Source organism: Haliaeetus albicilla, chromosome 13, assembly GCF_947461875.1.
Source record: "Haliaeetus albicilla chromosome 13, bHalAlb1.1, whole genome shotgun sequence".
Lineage (NCBI taxonomy): Eukaryota > Metazoa > Chordata > Aves > Accipitriformes > Accipitridae > Haliaeetus > Haliaeetus albicilla.
The window spans coordinates 33,887,143-33,906,453 of NC_091495.1; the positions used below are offsets into that span (position 1 = coordinate 33,887,143).

The window sequence follows — 19,311 nt, forward strand, 5'->3', positions numbered from 1 at the left end:
GGGCCCGCCGGCGAACCCCGCCGCCCCCGGCCCCTCGGACGGACCAGCCGGGGAGACCCGGTTCCCTCAGGGCGGCGGCGAACAGGGGCGAGAAGGGCGGAACGCCCCCGCCGCGCCAGCCAATGGTGGCGGGCGGTTCGTCGCCGCGCAGTTGCGGGCGGGGCGAGCTGGCCAATGAGGGGCGCGCCCGCGCGGCGGCGGCGGCAACGGCGGCGCGCCCCCTGCCCGCTCTGCCCCGTCGGGGCGGGCGGGCGGCGCGGAGCACTGTGGCGCCCCCTGCTGGGCCGTGCCGTGCCGTGCCGTGCGGCGCCGGCTCCTCCCCGCGCGGCGCTATGTCACGCGGAGGCGCGGGGCCGGCGGTCGGGACTCGGTAGCGCGGGGCGAGGCGAGCGCAGCGCAGCCGGGATCCCGCCGCCGCCGCCGCCGCCGCCTGCTCCGGGAGCCGCCGCCGCCACCACCAACCGCCGCCACCGCCTGCGCCCGGGAAGAGCCAGCAGCGCCGGGGCTGGCTTCGCGGCGGTCGCGTCGCGCCTGCCGGCCCGCCGGGGCCCCGCACCGTCCACCCGTCGCCGCCGCCGCCGCCGCGCCCCGCCGCCCCCCGGCCGGCGGCCCCGGGCCGCGCGCCGCCCCCCTCCCCCGGCCGGCGGGGCTCTGCGTCGCCGCGCGGATGCCGCCGCAGCAGGAGGGCGAGGCGGGCTACATCAGCAAGCCGGTACCGGGCGGCTGCGAGGTGCCGCCGGTGCCCCCGCGTAGGGTGCGCAGCGGGAGGGCGGCGGCGGCTCTCGGGGCGGCGTTGGGCGGCCGCTGCCGAACGGCGGGGACCGGGACCGGGGCCTCGGCGGGGACCGGAACCGGGACCGGAGCGGGGGCCGAGCCGCGGCGGAGCATCAAGTGCGTGCTGGTGGGGGACGGCGCCGTGGGGAAGACCAGCCTGGTGGTCAGCTACACCACCAACGGGTACCCCACCGAGTACATCCCCACCGCCTTCGACAACTTCTCCGGTAAGGGCCGGGGGGGGGGACAGGACACCGGGGCGGCGGGAGGGGGGTGCTGCCGCCTGTGCCTCTCCCCGGGGCCGTGGCGGGGCTGCTCGGGGGGCGGAGGAGGGGGGGGGGTGTGTGTCCAGCTTCGGTTATTTCGGTATTCGTTTCTCCGGGGGCAGGACCGGAGGTTGTTAGAGTTCCCCCGCGGCCGGCAGCACCGGCTGATGGACGGCGTGACGGAGCCAGGCGGGCAGCTGGTGTGGCGGGCGGCCGTGCGGGCAAAGCCGGGCTTTAACGGGGAACTCCCCGGTGTAAAACTTCCAGCTCTCGGCCCGGGTAGGAAGCGCCTAAAAGGAGAAAGCTTAACTACTTGCCTTGTGTCACCATGGCGAAGGGCTGGGGGGAGGTTGGGGGGTTTCGCCTTGGTTCGGCGGGGGGGCTTTTTGTGTCCCGGGCGTGTTGGAGATGTGCAAGAGGGTGATAAACTAAACCCTTTGGAGCAGAAAAAGGAGCCGGACCGCTTGGCTGGCTCTCCCCGCTGCCCCCCGAGGGTTATTGCAGTCACCCTTCCTCATCCCTTGCGGTGAAATGAGTCGGAAAGCCCTGAAGGGCTTGTGTGTGCCCAAGTGTTAGCGATAGACTCCCTTCCAGCTCTGTTAAGTTGTTAAATCTAACCTAATCGAAGACTATAAGAGCTGAGGGATGGTAAATCTTTCTTCCTTCCCTTTTTTTTTTTTTCTTTAATGGAAAACGTGTAAAGTTGGACTCACCACACTTTCCCCCCCTCCCTCCTCCTTTCTCTCCAAAGCTGTCGTGTCTGTCGATGGCAAGCCGGTGAGACTTCAGCTCTGCGACACAGCTGGTCAGGTCAGTGAAGCCACTCATTTGATTTAAGTGACAGCGGGAGGGGAGAAGTTGTTGTGCAAAGTAGTCCTGCTAATGACTTCATGGATTTGAAAGGATTCCCGGCGTTTGAACTTCTTATTAAACTGCTATCGTTTTCACTGTTGCTTAACCCACTGCTTTGCCCGGTGTCTGGTGAAGGGTGAGGGATGTACTTGTGCCTTCGTATCGGGGCTGGGCACCGGCTGCTGCTCTGCTGGCTCAAGCTGCTGCTCTGCTTAGCTTGACTAGAAAGGCTGAACATATTGGGGATTCAAGGGCCACCTGGTTTTCTCGTTGAGCGGTTGTCACTGTCTTTATTTTTGCTAAGTAACTGCGGGCTTAAGAATTATGGTGTTTGGGATGTACGCATGCAAAGCATCCCCAGCTGTACGTGTCCGGAGATAGAGAGTGTGGTTTTGAAGGGGCAGGAGCTTAAGGGAGAAAACAGTCCTATAGGGAGCTGTCTGTGGACATTTCCTATTTGCCATTCCCGCCCCCTAAAAAAGTGCTGCCGCCCCAAAGCCGAGCCTTGCTGTAATCCAAGTCCTGAAGAGATGAGGGTGGCCGATGCCTCTCAGCTCCTAGTTTGCCTGATACATAAAAAGAGCCCATTTCTTACCGCCTTATATTTTCTGCAAGTCCCTGGCTTGTACCACCCTGAGCTGCATGCAGCACTGCTTGCCAGGGGTTGAGTCTGAATAGCCAAAAGTAGTGAAAAGTATTTTGCTACCTAGCTGGCGTTTGAAGGCAGCGGGAGTTAGGTTCCTGTGCAGCTTTGTGGATCTCGGTCTATGCCTTGACCAAAACCACGCTGAAAAATCTCAGTGGCCTTAACATACAAACCTATTTAGATGAGTTGTAACTGGGCGCCCTACTTAGGAAAGGGCTTTGAAGGGCTGTGCAGTCCTAGACAGCAGTGTAGGACTCCCATGAGCCCTACAAACCAAAGCTAAAATCCTACAAGCAGCCTTCTGCAGGTAAGGATACGAAGTAAAAGAGCAGAACCGTTCCCTGATTTCGTGTCCTGCTGAAGAGTCGGGGTGGTACCGCAACAGCCTGGGCTGTGCGTGTTCATACGCAGAGCGTGGCAGGTGAAATTGCCATCGGGTGACAGCCTGGGGACAGGCAGCGCCTGCGGAAACGCAGCCGCAAGCTGCAGGAGGGTCGGGCAGGCCCAGTCACCTCTTGCCTTCGCTGCCGTTTAATGATCAAGATGTTTGCTCTGGCTGTCCAAGAGTCACTGCCTTCAAAATGAAGGGGTTATCTAAACCAACAGAAGTCGTCCTGAATAAAAGATCCCTAGCTGGATACTTTGGTAAAACTGCGGCCGTGAGATGGCTGCTGAAATCTGCAGCTAAAAAAGCACTCCAGGCAGAGGGAAATTGTATTTCAGCATCACCAGCCCGAAGAGGTGTAGAGTTCCCGCAGGTCACGTACCTACCACTGCAGCTGCGGGAGTGTACTTGGGCTATAAAGGGCACTATTTCATCTCGGTAGAAACCCTGAAGATCGGGGTTTGGCTTTCAAACCCATTGAATCGAGCCCTTTAGAGGTTTCTCACGCAGTGAGAAGAGGCAATTACATGGTAAGGTACCTTTCTGTAAACGGTCCTGTCGTTCAGAGCAGCATCTCTCAGTAAATGCGGGGTTTCTCTCGAGCCAAGCAGTAAGAGCCTGGTTTCCTCTGAGGCTTAATCTGAGAATCAAGAGAGCTAATGAAGCTTGCTTTCTTGACTCGTGTTTTATAAATTGCTGTCTCTCTCGGAGATACTGCTGGAAGAAATTCATTCGAGCAGAACAAGACTTCTGAGGCTTCCAGGGGGCTTTAAACTGCATATCCTGGGCCTCCAGAGGCTTTAAAGCAAAATTTCATGTCTCGAAAATTAACATGGAACTTGCAATTCAGCAGTAAACTGCTGGTACCAGAGAGATGTTTTCAGCTGTGTGTGTTCTTTGCACTTTCAATTCAGAGCTTTTGAGAACAGGGTCCGTTTTAATTAAAATGTCACTGCTGCTGAGGCAAATCCTACCTGTTCAGGCTGCTAGTGTTACCCTGCTTTTATCCTGCTGTCAGCATAAAAGCAGCCTGCCTGGAGTTAACCCTTACTTCTTGCTGCATTCTTCGCAGAGGATCAGCTCGCCTTTGTTACCAGAAGGTGTTTGGCTTTCTTGTGGCTAGCTCCTGAAGCTGAAAAAGGGCCTTGCTTTGCTGGAGTTTGCACTAAAATAAAAGAAAAGAAAAGGAAAAAAAAAAAAAAGAAAGGTAGCGCTGGGAGGCCTGTTTGCAGTTTGTTTGATGTGGCATGGGTGGGAGGGAAAGGTAAAGCTCTTACTCTATGCCATTGGCATGTTAAGCCTGCACATTGTGAGTCATTATTGCTGCCATCAGATTTAAATCCCTGGGCACAATGGCAGGGAAATTATTCCCATATCCTGTAGGATGTTGTTAAGTAGTCACCAGTTTCAAAGCCTATTCCAGGAAAGGTACTCTTGCTGTCACTTGTCTTGCTCCGCTCTTGCCTGTCTCTGGAGGTCTGGCAGTAGGGGTGTCTGTTGGCAGAGCAGCTTGGAGGTACACGGGTGCTCCTCATCGCAGCAGCTCACCGACTCGCCCCTGTAAGAGCTGGACCTATAAAAAGTACCTTCGCCCTCCCATACTTTGATTTTTGGCTTCGTCGCTCGTGAGCCGTAACCTGCTTCCCGCAGTGTTGCTCCTTTGCTGAAATAGGGCAGAGGGCCTGCGTACAAAGAGCAAAAGAAATATTTAAGCGCTTGAAACAAGCTGCGGTGTTAGAAAATCTCAGCTACGTGGGGAAGCCACCACCTTTGTCCTGTGTGCCCGATGGTGGCAGAGTGCCTGACGGCTCGCAGCCATGCTGGGGGAGACCTCAGGCTGGGTCCGGGCGACTTCTGCTCCTAACTTTGGGTGGTCTGGGTGCTGATATCAGGGTGCCTCTCAAGAGGGCAGCGGCAGGTGATCCTTAGTCCCTCCAAACATCAGCGGCAGGCTAGAGCCGGGAGCGTTTCGGGGCGTCCTCCGGGGCTGACGTGCTCTCGCTGTTGGGTGCTAACGCGATTTTGTTCCGTGCAGGATGAATTCGACAAGCTCAGGCCTCTGTGCTACACCAACACGGACATCTTCTTGCTGTGCTTCAGCGTGGTGAGTCCCTCGTCCTTCCAGAACGTGAGTGAGAAGTGGGTTCCCGAAATCCGATGCCACTGCCCCAAGGCGCCCATTATCCTGGTTGGGACGCAGTCGGACCTCCGGGAGGATGTCAAAGTTCTCATCGAGCTGGACAAGTGCAAAGAAAAGCCAGTCTCGGAGGAGGCCGCGAAGCTCTGTGCCGAGGAAATAAAAGCCGCGTCCTACATCGAGTGCTCTGCTTTGACTCAGAAAAACCTCAAGGAGGTCTTTGATGCGGCCATTGTGGCTGGTATTCAGTACTCGGATACCCAGCAGCAACCAAAGAAATCCAAGTGTAGGACTCCAGACAAGATGAAAAACCTCTCCAAATCCTGGTGGAAAAAATACTGCTGTTTTGTATAGGGGTTGCAAGGACCTGAGTGCTGCTCTGAGGAAATCGAATAGAGGCTATATTAGCTGAAATCTCATTCTGTGTCGTGCCGAGTGTATAGTGTAGATCTGTATGTATGTGTATATGTTGCTACTGGATATCTCAGTTGCCCTTTCGAGGGTGGCAGAAGGATTCTTAGTTAAATAATTGCTATAAATCAGGTCTGGCATCCAGTTTTGTGACTAAAGCCTCTCATTAAGGAAGAAGAGCACCACGTGTCTGTGAGGGTAGAAGGATTTGTCCAAAGGATTCGACTGCTTGTGCTGTAAGGTGTATGCGACGGGGAGGAGCACACCAGAGGCCTTTGCTGCCCGGGCTTCGCAGGAGGAACGCGCGAGCCACGGTGGAAACGTAGAGCTCTGCATGTGGACGATCAAAGGGAAAAATAACACTGTGCCTCCTAACTGACATTTGTAGCTTTAAACCCCCCTCCTGCTCTCTTCTCTGTGTCTTCCCAAGCCAACGCTCTTAGGGATCGCTTTAAAAAGTGTATGCGAGAGGTGTAATCTATACACAAATGCCACGGTTGGAAAGGTCACGAATATACCTTCAGCATGCGGTGAGGGAACCTGATCCCTTACGGAGCTGGCATCTCGTTTGTCACCTCCTGACTTTGTGAAAGTCCTTTCTGTCCTCCTTCCCCTGCCCTTCCCAGGCAGCCGAGCGGAAGCCCAAGAACACGACCAAGCTTTAACTCGCTACCTCGAGCAGTGGCGATTTCCTCTGTATTTTTGCAGACATGACGACAGTTCGTCTATTTCAGCTGAAAGGAATGTAAATGCTGTTGTGTTGGGGGTTTATTTTATTATCTTTTTTTTTTTTTTTAAAGAGATGTAACAAATATCCATGCAGCACCATGTCAACCACATCTGGTTTTAAGTCTACAGCCAAGAATTTCAGGATGTCCCTCCTTACCTTTTAAGGTTGCTAAACAAATAACAAATCAGGCAGATTAAGATCTATAACAAACCGGACTCTAGAAACTGAGGCTTCTGTATCCTCTTCACGATGCTGTTTTCAACCAAGTTAATGTTTCCCTTCTAAAGGCAGCAGTCGCTTGTGGTTGAATCTTGTCCAAGCTAGTAGTCGTGAAATTGGCTGAGGCCACCCCAAAAATTTAACTGATAATTTTTTTTCCCAGATCAGTACAACAGATTAACTGAAATGTGCCTAAAATGTAGCTGTGTGGTCAACGTAGTGCAGAGTTGAGTGTGACCTATTCTCTGACTAAATCTGGTTCCTACTAAACTAAGCCTAATTCCAGCCCCGTTGAGTTTGAAAGGCCTGAGGGATAACATGACTCTCTGCAAGAATCAGTATTTTAACTTATTCTGCAGAGGACATTTCATTTGTGCTGTCTGTCTGTCTGCCTTTTTATGGCCCTACCTACTTTTTTTTTTCCCTAGATATTTCAAGATCAGATTATATTCTTTTTTTTTTTTTCCTTTGGCCATAGCCTTGAAGTGACCTTTTTCATAGTCTTAAACTAAACTGCAGTGACAGAAAGCCGGAACCTTTTTTTCATCAGAAATGAATCAATGCCTGATATAAAGAAGAACTGTGGAAGCCATTTGAGTTGATAAAGATGACCACAGTTTACCTCCTGGCCCATTAAAGAAAACGACACTATGTAAATGGATTCTGGGCTGTATTGGCATAGGGTCCACAGGCAGTATTTTTTCTTCCTCTACAGCGAAATGAGTGCAGAATGGGTAATGTTCCATTGCTGAAAACTTGAAAATGGGATGGAAATCTTTACCTAGGGCCTGATTCAATAAAAATGTGTTGGCTTCTGCACTGGAACAGCCTGGAAAAACAGTTTCCATAGCACAGAAGCTGGATGCATTTAACTTGTTTGCATCTGGTTGGTAATGGTTTAATGTTTACTGGTCATGAAGTTAGCATCTGAGCCTTTATATTTCTTACTCGAATGCTTTGACAGGATCTCAGATATGCAGTCATACCGTCATCTTGGAGAAAAACATAAAGCCAGATTTCTCTTGGGTGCTTTGCTCCTCTGAAAAATGGTCTCAGTCGATCAAAAATGTGGGTTTGAGGAGGAGACAGGCTTGAATCTGAGCAGCTTCCATTTGCAAAAATAACAAAATTTCTTCTGCAAGATCATACTGCTTTATATCATGCTGCACTGGAAGCAGTAGGTTATATTTTATAAGCAGCCTGTTTCATAGTCTGGAGTAGCATTACTTTTAAATGTAGCCAGCTGTGACTGTTTCTGAAAATGTGATGTATATACAACTTGTTATAGCCCTTTACTAGGTGTGTGTAAACTGAGGTCTAATAACTTTATGAATACTGCTCTACACGGGGCTACACAGGGTCTAGGTTTTAGAAATATTACTTTGAAAATCAGCAGTATTTTATGAGCGCAAGTGAGGGGGAGATGTCTCTATGTAGTCTATAATCTGATGTGCCTTATTAAAAAAAACACCTCTCTTCTGTTTTCTAAGTGTAGGCTATATTCCGAAAGAAATATTTCATGTGAGAATGATATAAATGAGGTATTTGGAAATAAATTCTGACCTGTGTACGCGTCTGCCTCTGCTGCCCGCTCGGGGAGGCTGGAGGGCAGACTCTGGCCGTGCACCGCGCCGATACCCGGCGGGAAGGGGGCAGCTCCCGGTGCCCCAGCAAAAAGCCTCTTGTTAAAAAATACAGACTTTTTCCTGCGCTGCCCCGTCCCCAGGGAGCTGGGCTGGGTGGGAAGGGTGCGATGATGGGCTTTGTGCCTCCCCGGCAGCACCGCAGCCTCTTGCTGGGGCCCTGCGAAGCGCAGGCGGGCTCGTTGTCCCTGGCTCCCAAAAATGGGGCGAGCAGCAGGAGGAGCACGGTCCGGCCAGGGCGACACCGAGACTGGTGCCGTGCGTGCCTCGGGGGTGCCAGAGGGCATTTTTGGAAAAGCGGAGCCTGTTGCCTCTTGGCACCAAGGGTCTTGTCACCCCCTCCCTGGGTCCTGTCCCTCATGCTAGGGCTGAGGCATGCGAGGCTTGAGGTTGTTCGTGGCCATGGCACAGGGGCCTCGTCCACCCTTGGGTGCCATGACGGCTGCCCTGGGACCCCTGGGCATCCCTGTGGAGCCAGTGGTCCTGCTGTGAAACTGCTCCGGAGAATCATTTAGGTTGGAAAAGACCTTCAAGATCATCGAGTCCAACTTGCAACTCAACACCACCATGCCCACTAAACCATGTCCTGAAGTGCCTCGTCTACATGTTTTTTGAACACCTTCAGGGATGGTGACACCACCACTCCACTGGACAGCCTGTTCCAGTGCCTGAGAACCCTTTCAGTAAAGCAATTTTTTTCTAATATACAATCTAAACGTCCCCCGGTGCAACTTGAGGCCATTTCCTCTCATCCTATCACTAGTTACTTGATAGAAGAGACCAGCACCCACCTCACTACAACCTTCTTTCAGGAGGAGCTTTGCTCTGGACCAAGGTTTGTAAACTGTGACTGTTGCGTTTGGTTTTTCTGTGAGCAGAATGGAGCAGGCACATGGGGGTGGAATACCGGGATGCCCTCCCGTGTTGCCTGTCTCCCGAGTCGTAAGGCCAACGTCTTTTCAACCATCAAAACACGTGCAACCCGCACAAAGTAGAGGAAAGGAGATTGATGTGCTGTTCTTTTTGCCCATGGTCGGTTCCCTCGCTTCTTTTCTGCTTTGTTAATGGGCATGCTGGGGGCTACTGGGAAGCTTGTTCACCTGGTCATGCCTGCAGCACAGCCACCCTGCCTGAGCACCCGACCCACCAGCGAGCTCCTTTCTGGTGAGTACGTGGTGTTGAATCCCCGCTGCCGTTGCTGATGCCTTTGAAGAATCACTTCCACTGGGTTCGTGCGCTGGACGGCATGAAGCCGGGGTGTGCTTGCTGGAGACCGAGTCACCCCACCTTTGCACGCTGACTTTGCAGGAAAAGGGGCTGTGCTAGCTGAAAAGCCCAGAACCCGCCGTTGCCAAATCCTGGCACAAAAATCTTTCGGCTACTTGCGGGGCGTTGCTTTTCTGCTGAGGCAGACTGCTGTCTTACGCATCCCGACATCTGGACAGGGCTAAGGCAGTTCAGGTCGTCCTTTACGGCAGGGTAACTTTGTGCACGTGTGTGCTGCTGTGATCAAAAGGCTCCTTCAGCTGCCCCGCTTCAGATACAGGCTGGGCCGGCAGCTGAGCCTGATAAGAGCGTACTGAAGTGAGCTGGCTGTACATAAGGTTTTCCAGGAATGCTGAAATCGCTGCCGCTTTGTGATGGATGGAAGTTCCCAAGAGAGGATTTTGTTTTCTTTCATATCAAAGTGCTCCAGGAAAAAAGTGATCTTTTTTTTTTCCCATGGAAAAAAATTGTCACCTTTACCATTTTTCCCCAGGTATTTTGTGCATTGGACATACCTCTAGAGTAGGATTGAGGGTTGCCTAGAGCTGAGACATTGTCAAATGTGGCAGTTTTGGGAGAGAGTGTCTCTAAGGAAACTTCACCCCACTTTTACTTTGCTTTTTTATTTTCTGCCTAGGCAGCAGTTACTGACCACAGGGAGGGAGAGACTGCTGCAGGGGGTGGCCTTTTTTATGACTGCATGCAGCTGACGTAATATTGTCATACGTATTATGCTTAAACACTGAACCTCACCAAAGCATGTGAGCACCCTTACAATTGAGCAACCTTTCTGAGCTCTAGTAGGTAATCGATGTGCTCAGAGGTTTGTCCAGAAGAGACCTCTGTCAACTTCTGCCTTGAGTGTTGCCCTGGCATTCAGCAAGGTGGGGAGAGGGGAAAAACCAGCTACTCAGGGTAGTGAGACACTATAAACCTCAGAAGAACTGGCAAAGGGACTCCTGGGCAATGGGGATTGATAGAAACTACCTACTTTAGGCATAAGCAGATTAAAAGCCCAATTACAGAAATGCATGGGGAAACGAACAGCCCCGAGGAGGGCTGTTAGGTACAAAAATATAGCCTTTTCTTTAGGAAGTCTCAAAGCTGTGGATAGCTGGAAGCTGGGAGGAAATATCCCTGCATGCTACAGGGAAAAATCGCTGCATTTGCTTGGTTCTTACACTCTCTCCCCAAGCACCTCTGCTGGCTAGGGACAGCATGTGGGATGAGGTGGACTTTTGGCATCAACCAGTATGGCCGTCCTAATGTACTTAATGTTTTTGAAAGAGCGGGATGGGTTTCAGGCGAACAGCAGGGCCCCAAGATCCAATAGGACCTTCTGAAGCTTTAGCTTCCCGCATTGCTGGCAGCCGGTGGGAAGATGTAATGGGATGAGTGTTGTTCATTGCCCATTTAGTGCAGTCCTCTATGGTATAACCTGGGGAACAAACAGTTGTGTAATTCAATGAATTTTACCATCTGAGACAGAATATTCTTCAGTGTGACCAACTTAATTCCCCACACTGTTTTAACAGGATGGATAAATCAGTGATGTGTACAAAAAAGGCATAAAGCCCCAACTCGGACCAGCATTTTTACTTCAGCCCCAATTTTTTTAATTCAGCCAGGGAAATGTGTCTAGAGGAGGAAGCCTGAGGAGCAGCCCTGCTGCTGTGCAGGGGACTGCCCCGATCTCCTGAGGAGCACAGAGCAAGGAGACCTGCAGCAGACACCCATTCAGATGCTGGTGGTGGGTGCAAGAGTGTCCCCAGGTGTCTGTTGTTCTTTAGGTCTGTGCATTAAGTTGGATCCCGATCTTATTATTTGGAGGCAAAAGAGGAATCATTTCCCCATGGTTAAGCAGAGTTGTAGGCCTGTAAAGCTTTATGTAGCCTGAAAAAAACTCAAGCAGGGATCCCTGTTAAGCTTCTGGAGTTGCAGGTGTGCTGGTAAGGACATTGCCTCTACATGGCTCTCTCCCCCAAACTTCACTGGGAGGGTTGAATATTGCTCCGCTACTGCTGCTCAGAGTTTTGCTGCTTTTGGTGGTCCCCTGGGTCCAGCCCACCCACTTCAAGTCCTCTGTAAATTTTAGCCTGCATAAGCATTAATTATCCAAAGGACCTAGTTTCAGTGTCTGCCTCACAGACTCACATAGGAGTCCTTTGGTTATTGCTCATCAGAGGACAGCCTTAATCACTTGGCTTATACAATCCCAACCCAACACCTCTTGCAAATCATTTTGCTCACCCTTTCTAAAAAGTGTGTTGTCATCACCGATCTCCTCATGTACCTGTCTGATTTTTCTGACTCCTGGTCCACAATTTATTCAGCTAACTCCAAACATCTTTTTAAAATCCTTCTCTCTGGGGTGGCAATTTTAGCAGCAGTGGCCTAATGGGGCTAATACGGACGGGATAAATATGACATGGGATAAAGCAGGCTCCTTGTCCAGAGAGCTGGTACTTTTCCTGAGACGGTGGGATGTCCCTGGCCACGTGTGTGTGCTGGGGGCCCTCTGTGACCACCTCGCCTGTGTCCCTGATGCCGGCCCCTGTGGCGGTGCTACTTGTTAACAACAGCAGAAAACTGGTTCTAAGCGGAAATGTGACTTCTATGTTTCGCGTTTCCATTTTGAAATTGCTGATGGAGTGAGAGCTGCATGCACGGAGTCCTGTCTTTTGTCCTGGCAGGCACTTGCTCTTCCATGGTTCAGCGGGGGTAATAACACCATGAAACAGCTGCACCGCTTTCCTCCGCCTCACTACACCTCGTCGTCTTTTGGTGGAGGAACACCGAACGGGATTTATCTGAGGGCAGTGCTGGAACAATAGCCCCCCCCAGTCATCCTCTCTTTCCACGGCCGCCTCTCCCCCCCTCTCTATAGGCAATTTTCTCATTTATTTTTAATTCAAAACGGCGCGTTGCCCGAAGCCTGGTGCTTAGCATTTTTCTGCTCCCTGTATCCCATTCTTCCATCTTTTGAGCTCTGTCGTGGCCTTTCCACATTTTAATTACAAGCTCAGCAGGCTTCAGGCTTCCCTGTTCCTCAGGGCTGAGCAAAACCACTCCGTTTTCTTTCCCCTCATTTTCGTGATCTGCCACAACCCACCTGGGTGAATCTGGGGAGAAGACGGGCAGCGTATCGCAAAGCAAAGGCTGAAGATTGGGAGGTGATAGCAAGGGGGTAAAGTCTCTCCTGCTGCTCGTTGTTGGGGTGGTGATAAGGCAGCACATCGCGGGGCGAGGGTGCCTATATCTGCTGGGCTACAGGCAGAGCCCTGGCCATTTTCAAAGGGCTTTGAAGTACCCTCTGACAATCCTCTGGGAGATAAGAGATTGCAGGGAGAGGAAGGCGTTCCTGGAAACAGTTTCAGCAGCACGTATGTTTGTCTAGGCTGGGTAACCCAGAAGGAGGCCAAAACCTGGGCTGCTGACACCCAAGAAGATACGCAGGGATTCAAGCAGAAAATGCAAAGTAATGTGAAACCTTGGGTTTTTAAAGTTTAAATCAATCATTTTTCTAGCATTTGACTCATGCCTGCAGTTGTACGAGGCAGACATTGGTGGGTACATCCCTGCCTGGTCCTTTCAGTATCTGCACGGACCTGTTATTTGTGAATTTGCCTTCTCCCTGGCCGATGCCATCTGCCCATGCAGCTGCCCAGGCCAGACAGCCCCAGAGGTCCCACACCCACTGCGTAAAGAAGTATTTGTTTTTCTTTGTTTTAAACTGAGTTCCCGTTTGTTCCATCACATGCCCCATAGCTCCAGCATTGTAGGAGGTGGTGAAGAGCAGTTTACAGGTAAATAGGTGTCCACGTGAGCAGGTAAATGACAGTGTGACTTGATCTACTGCCTTTTTTGTTTTGTAAACTACTGACACGTGGATCAAACTTCACAACTCGGAGAGTGAGTTATAAAGCAGGCATGTTTATTTCAGTGCCGGGTGCAAAGGGATTTCTCCTCAAAGCTTGCACACTGTCTCAGCAAGCAGCCAGATATTTATTACACCAAAACATACATATTCATAGGGTTACACAATACAAAATATACATATGTATAAGTTGGGGCGGGGTTAGTTCAAAAGCTTGTGTCAGCAGTTCTAAAATGTTTATGTCTTGCGCAGGCTCAGATCTGTCTCTGGTGGTCGTTTACTTCTTCCTCTTCTTCTGTCCTCTAAATGAACTTTAGTTATTTCCCTGTATCACTACCATCGTATTTGCTTTTTTCCCTCCCCAGCTGCACAATCCCAGCTTTTTTTAGTGTCTCCTCATAGGACAGTCGCTCCATCCCCTCAACCATTTCAGTTGCCATCTCTCTGGGTCTCCCCTAGCCCCGCTGTCCCACTCCCAAGGGGTGGAGAGCAGATGGGCAAAGTCTATGTCCCATGTTCTGTTCTTCAGCACTCTTCCTGGTAATGCCCAGCATATTATTGCTGGTGTTTCAATAAGCTTTGGTGTTGAACCTTGTAAAAAAATTTCTGGAAATCTAGCCATATCATGGCCCTGGGACCCCCATTACCCCCCCCCCCCCAGCTTGCCTTCATCTCGTAGAACTGCAGCAGCTTTCCAGAAGGATTTCCCTTCAGAGAAGGCAGACTGGCACTTTCCCAACAGACTGTGTTGTGCATGTGGCCCATTATATTACTCATTATTGTAGCATCTACCCTCCACGTGAACATATGGGAAATAGTCTTTGTTGTGAGAGCAGTACAGCACTGGGAAGGAGAAAGTGCCCAGGGGTTCCTCTGATCCAAATTCTTCTATGGATTTGTGATCTTACCAAGGATGAAAGTCAAGCGACTGCTTTCTGCACCATCACCTCCATCTGGAGGACACGGATAGCGAAAATTTCCTGTTGCACCGGAGTACTATAAGGCTCCAGTATGCTAGGCCAGGATTTTCAGGTGCAACACAAGTCTTTGGCCACTTTGGTGGGTAGCTCACCAGGTTTGCTGATCACTGACCCAGTGGAAAGCAAGTCCCTTTATCATTATTCCAGGTCTGACTGCACAAATCCCCAGCTGCATTTTTCCCTTAGGAGGGCACAAATGCTTGAGGTGTCTGAGATGGGAGGCAGAGCAGCAGTGCAGAATAATATTCTCCTGCCAAAGTGCTTTGGGAAAGGAGTCTCCATGTCCTTCTTTAAAGTAGAACTTAAAACTGATTTTGACTCACTGGACAAATATTTTGTGCTGAATGTGCAATTTGCCCAGTTGGAGTGGAAACTCAGTAAATTTTATCAAAATGACATTGTGAAAGGCACTTGTGAGAATGTAATGTTTGTAGTGGGGTCACAGAGAGCAGATTTGGCCTAGTAATTTTAAAATATTCCTAATTTTGTGGCAGATTGTGATCCCAGGCTTTCAGCAATATACATCTGCTGTTGCTTGACATCAGGCAATGGGGACGCTTGGTAAACTGTTACTCCAGGCTAGGAAAAAATGGAGTATTTGGATAATATTGGATATTATTATAACTGCTATCTTTCACAGGAAAATACAAAAGAAGGAAGCATGTTGGACTCTAACCTAATTTTTAAAGAGGTGAATTTCCCCCTTGTCGCATTGGGAGCTTACTGTCAGGATGCAAGGTGCAGCCTGTAGAGATGATCAGGCATTTTACCCCTGAGAATCTAGAGAAGCAACTGTTACATTCAATGCTTTTGGGAGCAGCAACATTAAAATAATGATGAGAAACGGACAGGAGGGACTTGGCAAGCTTGATGACAGAAGGATGCCTTGATAAGCACCGCTATTTTTTGGGATCCAGTCCAGATTTTTGGAGTTCTTCATCTGAAGCGTCAGTTACAGCAGTCACTAAACCCTTTTAAGTGCCCCAGATCGGTCCTAATTGGGACCAGGTTGCTCTGATGGGAGGCTGCGTTCAGCGGTAAGGCTTTCTGGCGTGAACCAGGGCTGGCTGACCAGCAAGCAGCCCCAGTTCCTCATCGATCTACCACAGTTCAAAGTGAATCGACATGTCACAGAAACTTTCTTATGGGTTCTTTGCATCACTTTACAGCTGAGAGTCTTTACATTTATGAGTCTGGAAATTTTGACCTAGGCTTTGGACGCAGAAGACCATGGAGGAGAGAGGGATGTAGGGAGAGAAATGGCAGCAGGCAGGGTCAGGGCTGCAACCGAGCAGTGCCCTGGGGCTGGCGGGGCTCTTCGTGGTCCTGACAGTTGTCGTTTCTGTAATAAACAGGATAAAAAGGTGTTTGGGGCTGGGGAGTGCTAGATCCTCGGTCCCGGTTTAACGCAAGCCCCGATTTGCTTTGTAGTCCAGTCTATTGGCTCCAGAGGAGTGTTTCCACAGTGAGGACAGCAGTTGCTGTGCAGGTTCCCATTCATTTTCCCCTGACACTTTGTATTTCTCACCCAGGCACTTCTGTTTCTGATCAATTAGCAATCAAGGTGGCAAAAAGATAGCACAATCTGGTGTTTACAAATAGCTTCGTCTCAGTGGGTGGAGCACAGTGGAGGTTCTCGGGACACGTGGCCCATAAAATGCCTGTGATGGAAGGGCTTGGAGTTGCTTTTTTTTCCCCCCTTCTCCTTTTCTCAGCCTGGTAGGCAGTGTTACTCCCAAGAGCAGTGTTGCCGACTGATCATTTCCCCGGGTGCTGCAAGCAGGCTGGGACTTCTGCTTCAAAGACTAGTACGTTGGCTCACCCGCAGCCAACACGCGTTGCCTTTCAAAAGCGAACCCTTGAGTGGGAAAATGTGTAATAAATGGAATAGCAGCATTGATGGTGCTCATTTGGAAAAGGAGATAATCTCCTTTGTTTGCACTACCACATGTTAACGGGTGAAGCATCTGCGACGTTTGCTCAATAAAGCTGGCGCTGGATTTGTCTCCATTGCCTGGAAAATCCCCTTTAATCTTGTGAAACGCTATCGCTGTAATAAGAAGTGTATCATGACTTGCATCACTTTGCTTATTCCCCTCTATTGTCTCGATCCGATGTGGTGCCAATTTGCAAATATTTAGCTAGATTAAAGCATTAGGCTTGTATGAGGGGGAGAAGCATCATGTAACAGGAAGAGAAAGAGAAGAGACAGAATTTATCATATAGATCTGATTCCAAACACCTTTTACTCAACACTTAAGTCTTTTGGTTTTACTTCTCCTCCAGTAAGCTTTGCACCCAGGCAATTCAAACCTTTCCCCTCCACCTTTTATAGCTGCTGATAAAAATTAGATGTTGTTTGGTCCTTTTGGGCTGCATGCTGCCACATTAGTTAAACAAAAAACTCATTTATCTGTGATCCATTTGGCTGTGCTTGAAGGTGGGAATGCTCTGGCTGGGTAGCTTAGGAAGGTCTTAGCTTTGTGTGCTTTTCTAAGCAGGCAGATGGGGCTGCTTACGCGACGAGCTGGAAAGTTTAGGTGAAACGAAGAGGGAGAGAGGTGGGATTTTCCCTTTTGTGGTCTGGTTCTTTGGCCTGCAGACTCAGGTCCCAAATCTGCTCCCGGTTACACTGTGTAACTCTAAAGTAACTTGATTTACAACAGCCCACTCTGGATTTAACTCCACATAATTGATGGCAGAGTCTGGTGCTTATTATTCATTCTGCACCTAGCCAGTTTAAAGGGTCAGGGAAAATATCTGAGGAACAGAACTGCCTTTGATCTTTGGTTTAATATCTCTGCTACATTTTACATACACAACGAGTTATCGTGGCCTTTTGCTAAGAATTGTTCAGCAAGGAGTAGCATAAGAGTGGTCCCTGGGATGGTGAGGAAGCTGCTGGGACATGTGAAGTTTAAAGTAGAAATGGGTGAAGGAACAAGACATGTTTCTCCCCCTGTTATTCTGACCAATAAGGCTATATGCAGGTAGAGGAAAATAGTTAGTGAATACACATCCTCTTTATTAGATCTTTTCATTTGAAATTGTTGGTCTGCAGTGTCACAGAGAATGACACTGCAAACACCAACACTGTCACTGTAATACATAGTGGGGTAGTTGCACCCAAGAATTCACATTTGCCAACACATACCCTACACCTGCGCTACCTAGTTGTTAGAATATTCGAAGTATAGTGGTAAAAAAAAGATAAGACATCTCAGTTCACTGTTTGCACATGCTGGCTTTTGTGACATCGGCACTAATATTTAATTTCACCGCTGAATGTAACAGGAAGTGTTAAGAGGGTTTCGGAGAGGTGAGATGTATATCTGTAACATCTGTTCCAGGTACTCACCAGGGCCCAGTTACTCAGTTGTATTTGACGCTATCTGAGCATAACTTGCTTTTCTTCTTTGCTTTGCAAGTCACCTGTAGCAAAACAACGGGATGGAGACTTGAGAGGCGCTTTTCAACACCACTCATTACGAGAAGCAATGCAGCGTGGCTTCCCCGGCGCGTCAACAGCTCAGGTTTTCCTTTGGAGACCCATCCTCTCCAAATCAAGTTATCAGCCATGCAGAGCAACCAGTGGTTGGAAGGTCAGGATTAGCCCACAGAGACCGTTTAACTGGCTTCCAGACATGCCAGCAGGTCTCCAGGCCAGCCAGACTGTGGTGACTGCTATGAGTTTTGGGGGATCAAAGACCTCTGCTAGAGCTGTCGGAGTTTGTTAAGTCAGGTGCAGACTGCGCAAATGAATTTCTAATGGTCCAGGGACCCAGCCCTTGACCAGCAAGGTGAGAGCGAACACGAGGTGGGAAGGAAGACGGCACATAAGCACACAGGGTCTGCTATAAGGGAGAGAAAGCCTTAGGTAGTGGAAAGGATTGGCTTGGACTTCAGAAATGTTTTACTTTTAAATCCCTACTCCTGCTTAGAGAAAAATAATTTCCATTCTATGCTGAGATATCTGTGGGGGACCTGTCTGCAAAATGGTAGTGTCTAGAAAAAAATATCACATGAGCATACATTCTCAACAAATTCCTTGAATTGTGATACTTACTGATCAGAAAAGGAGTCTGTCTTTATAGGCTGTTCCAGACTTTCAGTTGAATACATGCAGGGAATGAAGAGCACTTCAGATCTATATTGACATTTTTATCCAGCGGCATATAAAGCACTGCTGCCCCATAAAAATTCAGTATATCTGCTGTCTGTGTGCAAATTTCATCTGCTTTTTGCATATTACTTCCATGACTTGTTGATGTTCAAGCTGACGCTGTGGAAAATTGGCTGTTTTCACTTCACACAGGGAATTAATTATACTTTTGCCATTCTGACTTGCAGAACTCATGCCAGATAATTTTCACAAAAGATTAGGGGACTGAGCAAACCTATGAAAAGCCAAACAGCATCAGCCCCCCGCCCCCTGCCATATTGAGGGACAGGCAATAAGAAGCCAATTAATGTCCCCAGGAAGGTTTATACACTTTGGCTTGCATCCAGGCGCAAACATGATAATGACTGGAAAGAAGACATTTGTCCGCAGCCTGTGCCAACTTTTTAGCTTGAAGTCCATTAATTATTCCATGTGCCATGGGATGATAGGACATCCCCGCGGACAGACCGGCGGGTCTGCGCTGGGCGAGCAGCAGCAGCCCTGCCAGGTGAGTGAGATGCCTGCAAGCCCTGCCCTGCAAATGTGTCCTGCAAAAATTTAGCTGCCAGCGGGATGTGCCCAGCCTAAATTGCCTGCAGCCCTGGGTTAGGGCTACACGAGGGGATGCGATGAGTTCCCAAGCTCCTTGCTCCTGGTGTTGCCCCAGCTGCACCCGGTCCCTGCAGCACTACGGGATCCAGGACCCCCGGGGCGTGCTGCAGCACCCAGCCTGCCCACGCAGCCCACAAGAAGACGACTGCATTGCCTCACCTGGAAATACCTGAAATACCTGTAGGCCACACGTGCTCCCTCACTACGGGCTTACCGAGCACCCCCAATGACCTTCCCTCCCTGCACTCCAGTTTTTTTCGGTCTCTGCCTCCTCACTTTTGGGCTTTGCCTAACCTTGGCAGCGCAGGAGCTTGGCCCTGTCCTCCCCTCGCAGGGAAAGCACGTCCTCTC

General features: G+C 50.0%; 1 protein-coding gene across 1 annotated transcript; it reads left to right on the forward strand.

Annotated features, from left to right (window-relative positions):
- Positions 1-272: 272 nt before the first annotated feature.
- Positions 273-7,990, forward strand: RHOU (ras homolog family member U). The gene is made up of 3 exons (XM_069800757.1): positions 273-1,001; positions 1,792-1,850; positions 4,959-7,990. Exons 1-3 carry the CDS (start codon positions 668-670, stop codon positions 5,412-5,414), a joined length of 849 nt encoding a protein of 282 aa, XP_069656858.1. The 5' UTR covers positions 273-667; the 3' UTR covers positions 5,415-7,990.
- Positions 7,991-19,311: the final 11,321 nt, after the last annotated feature.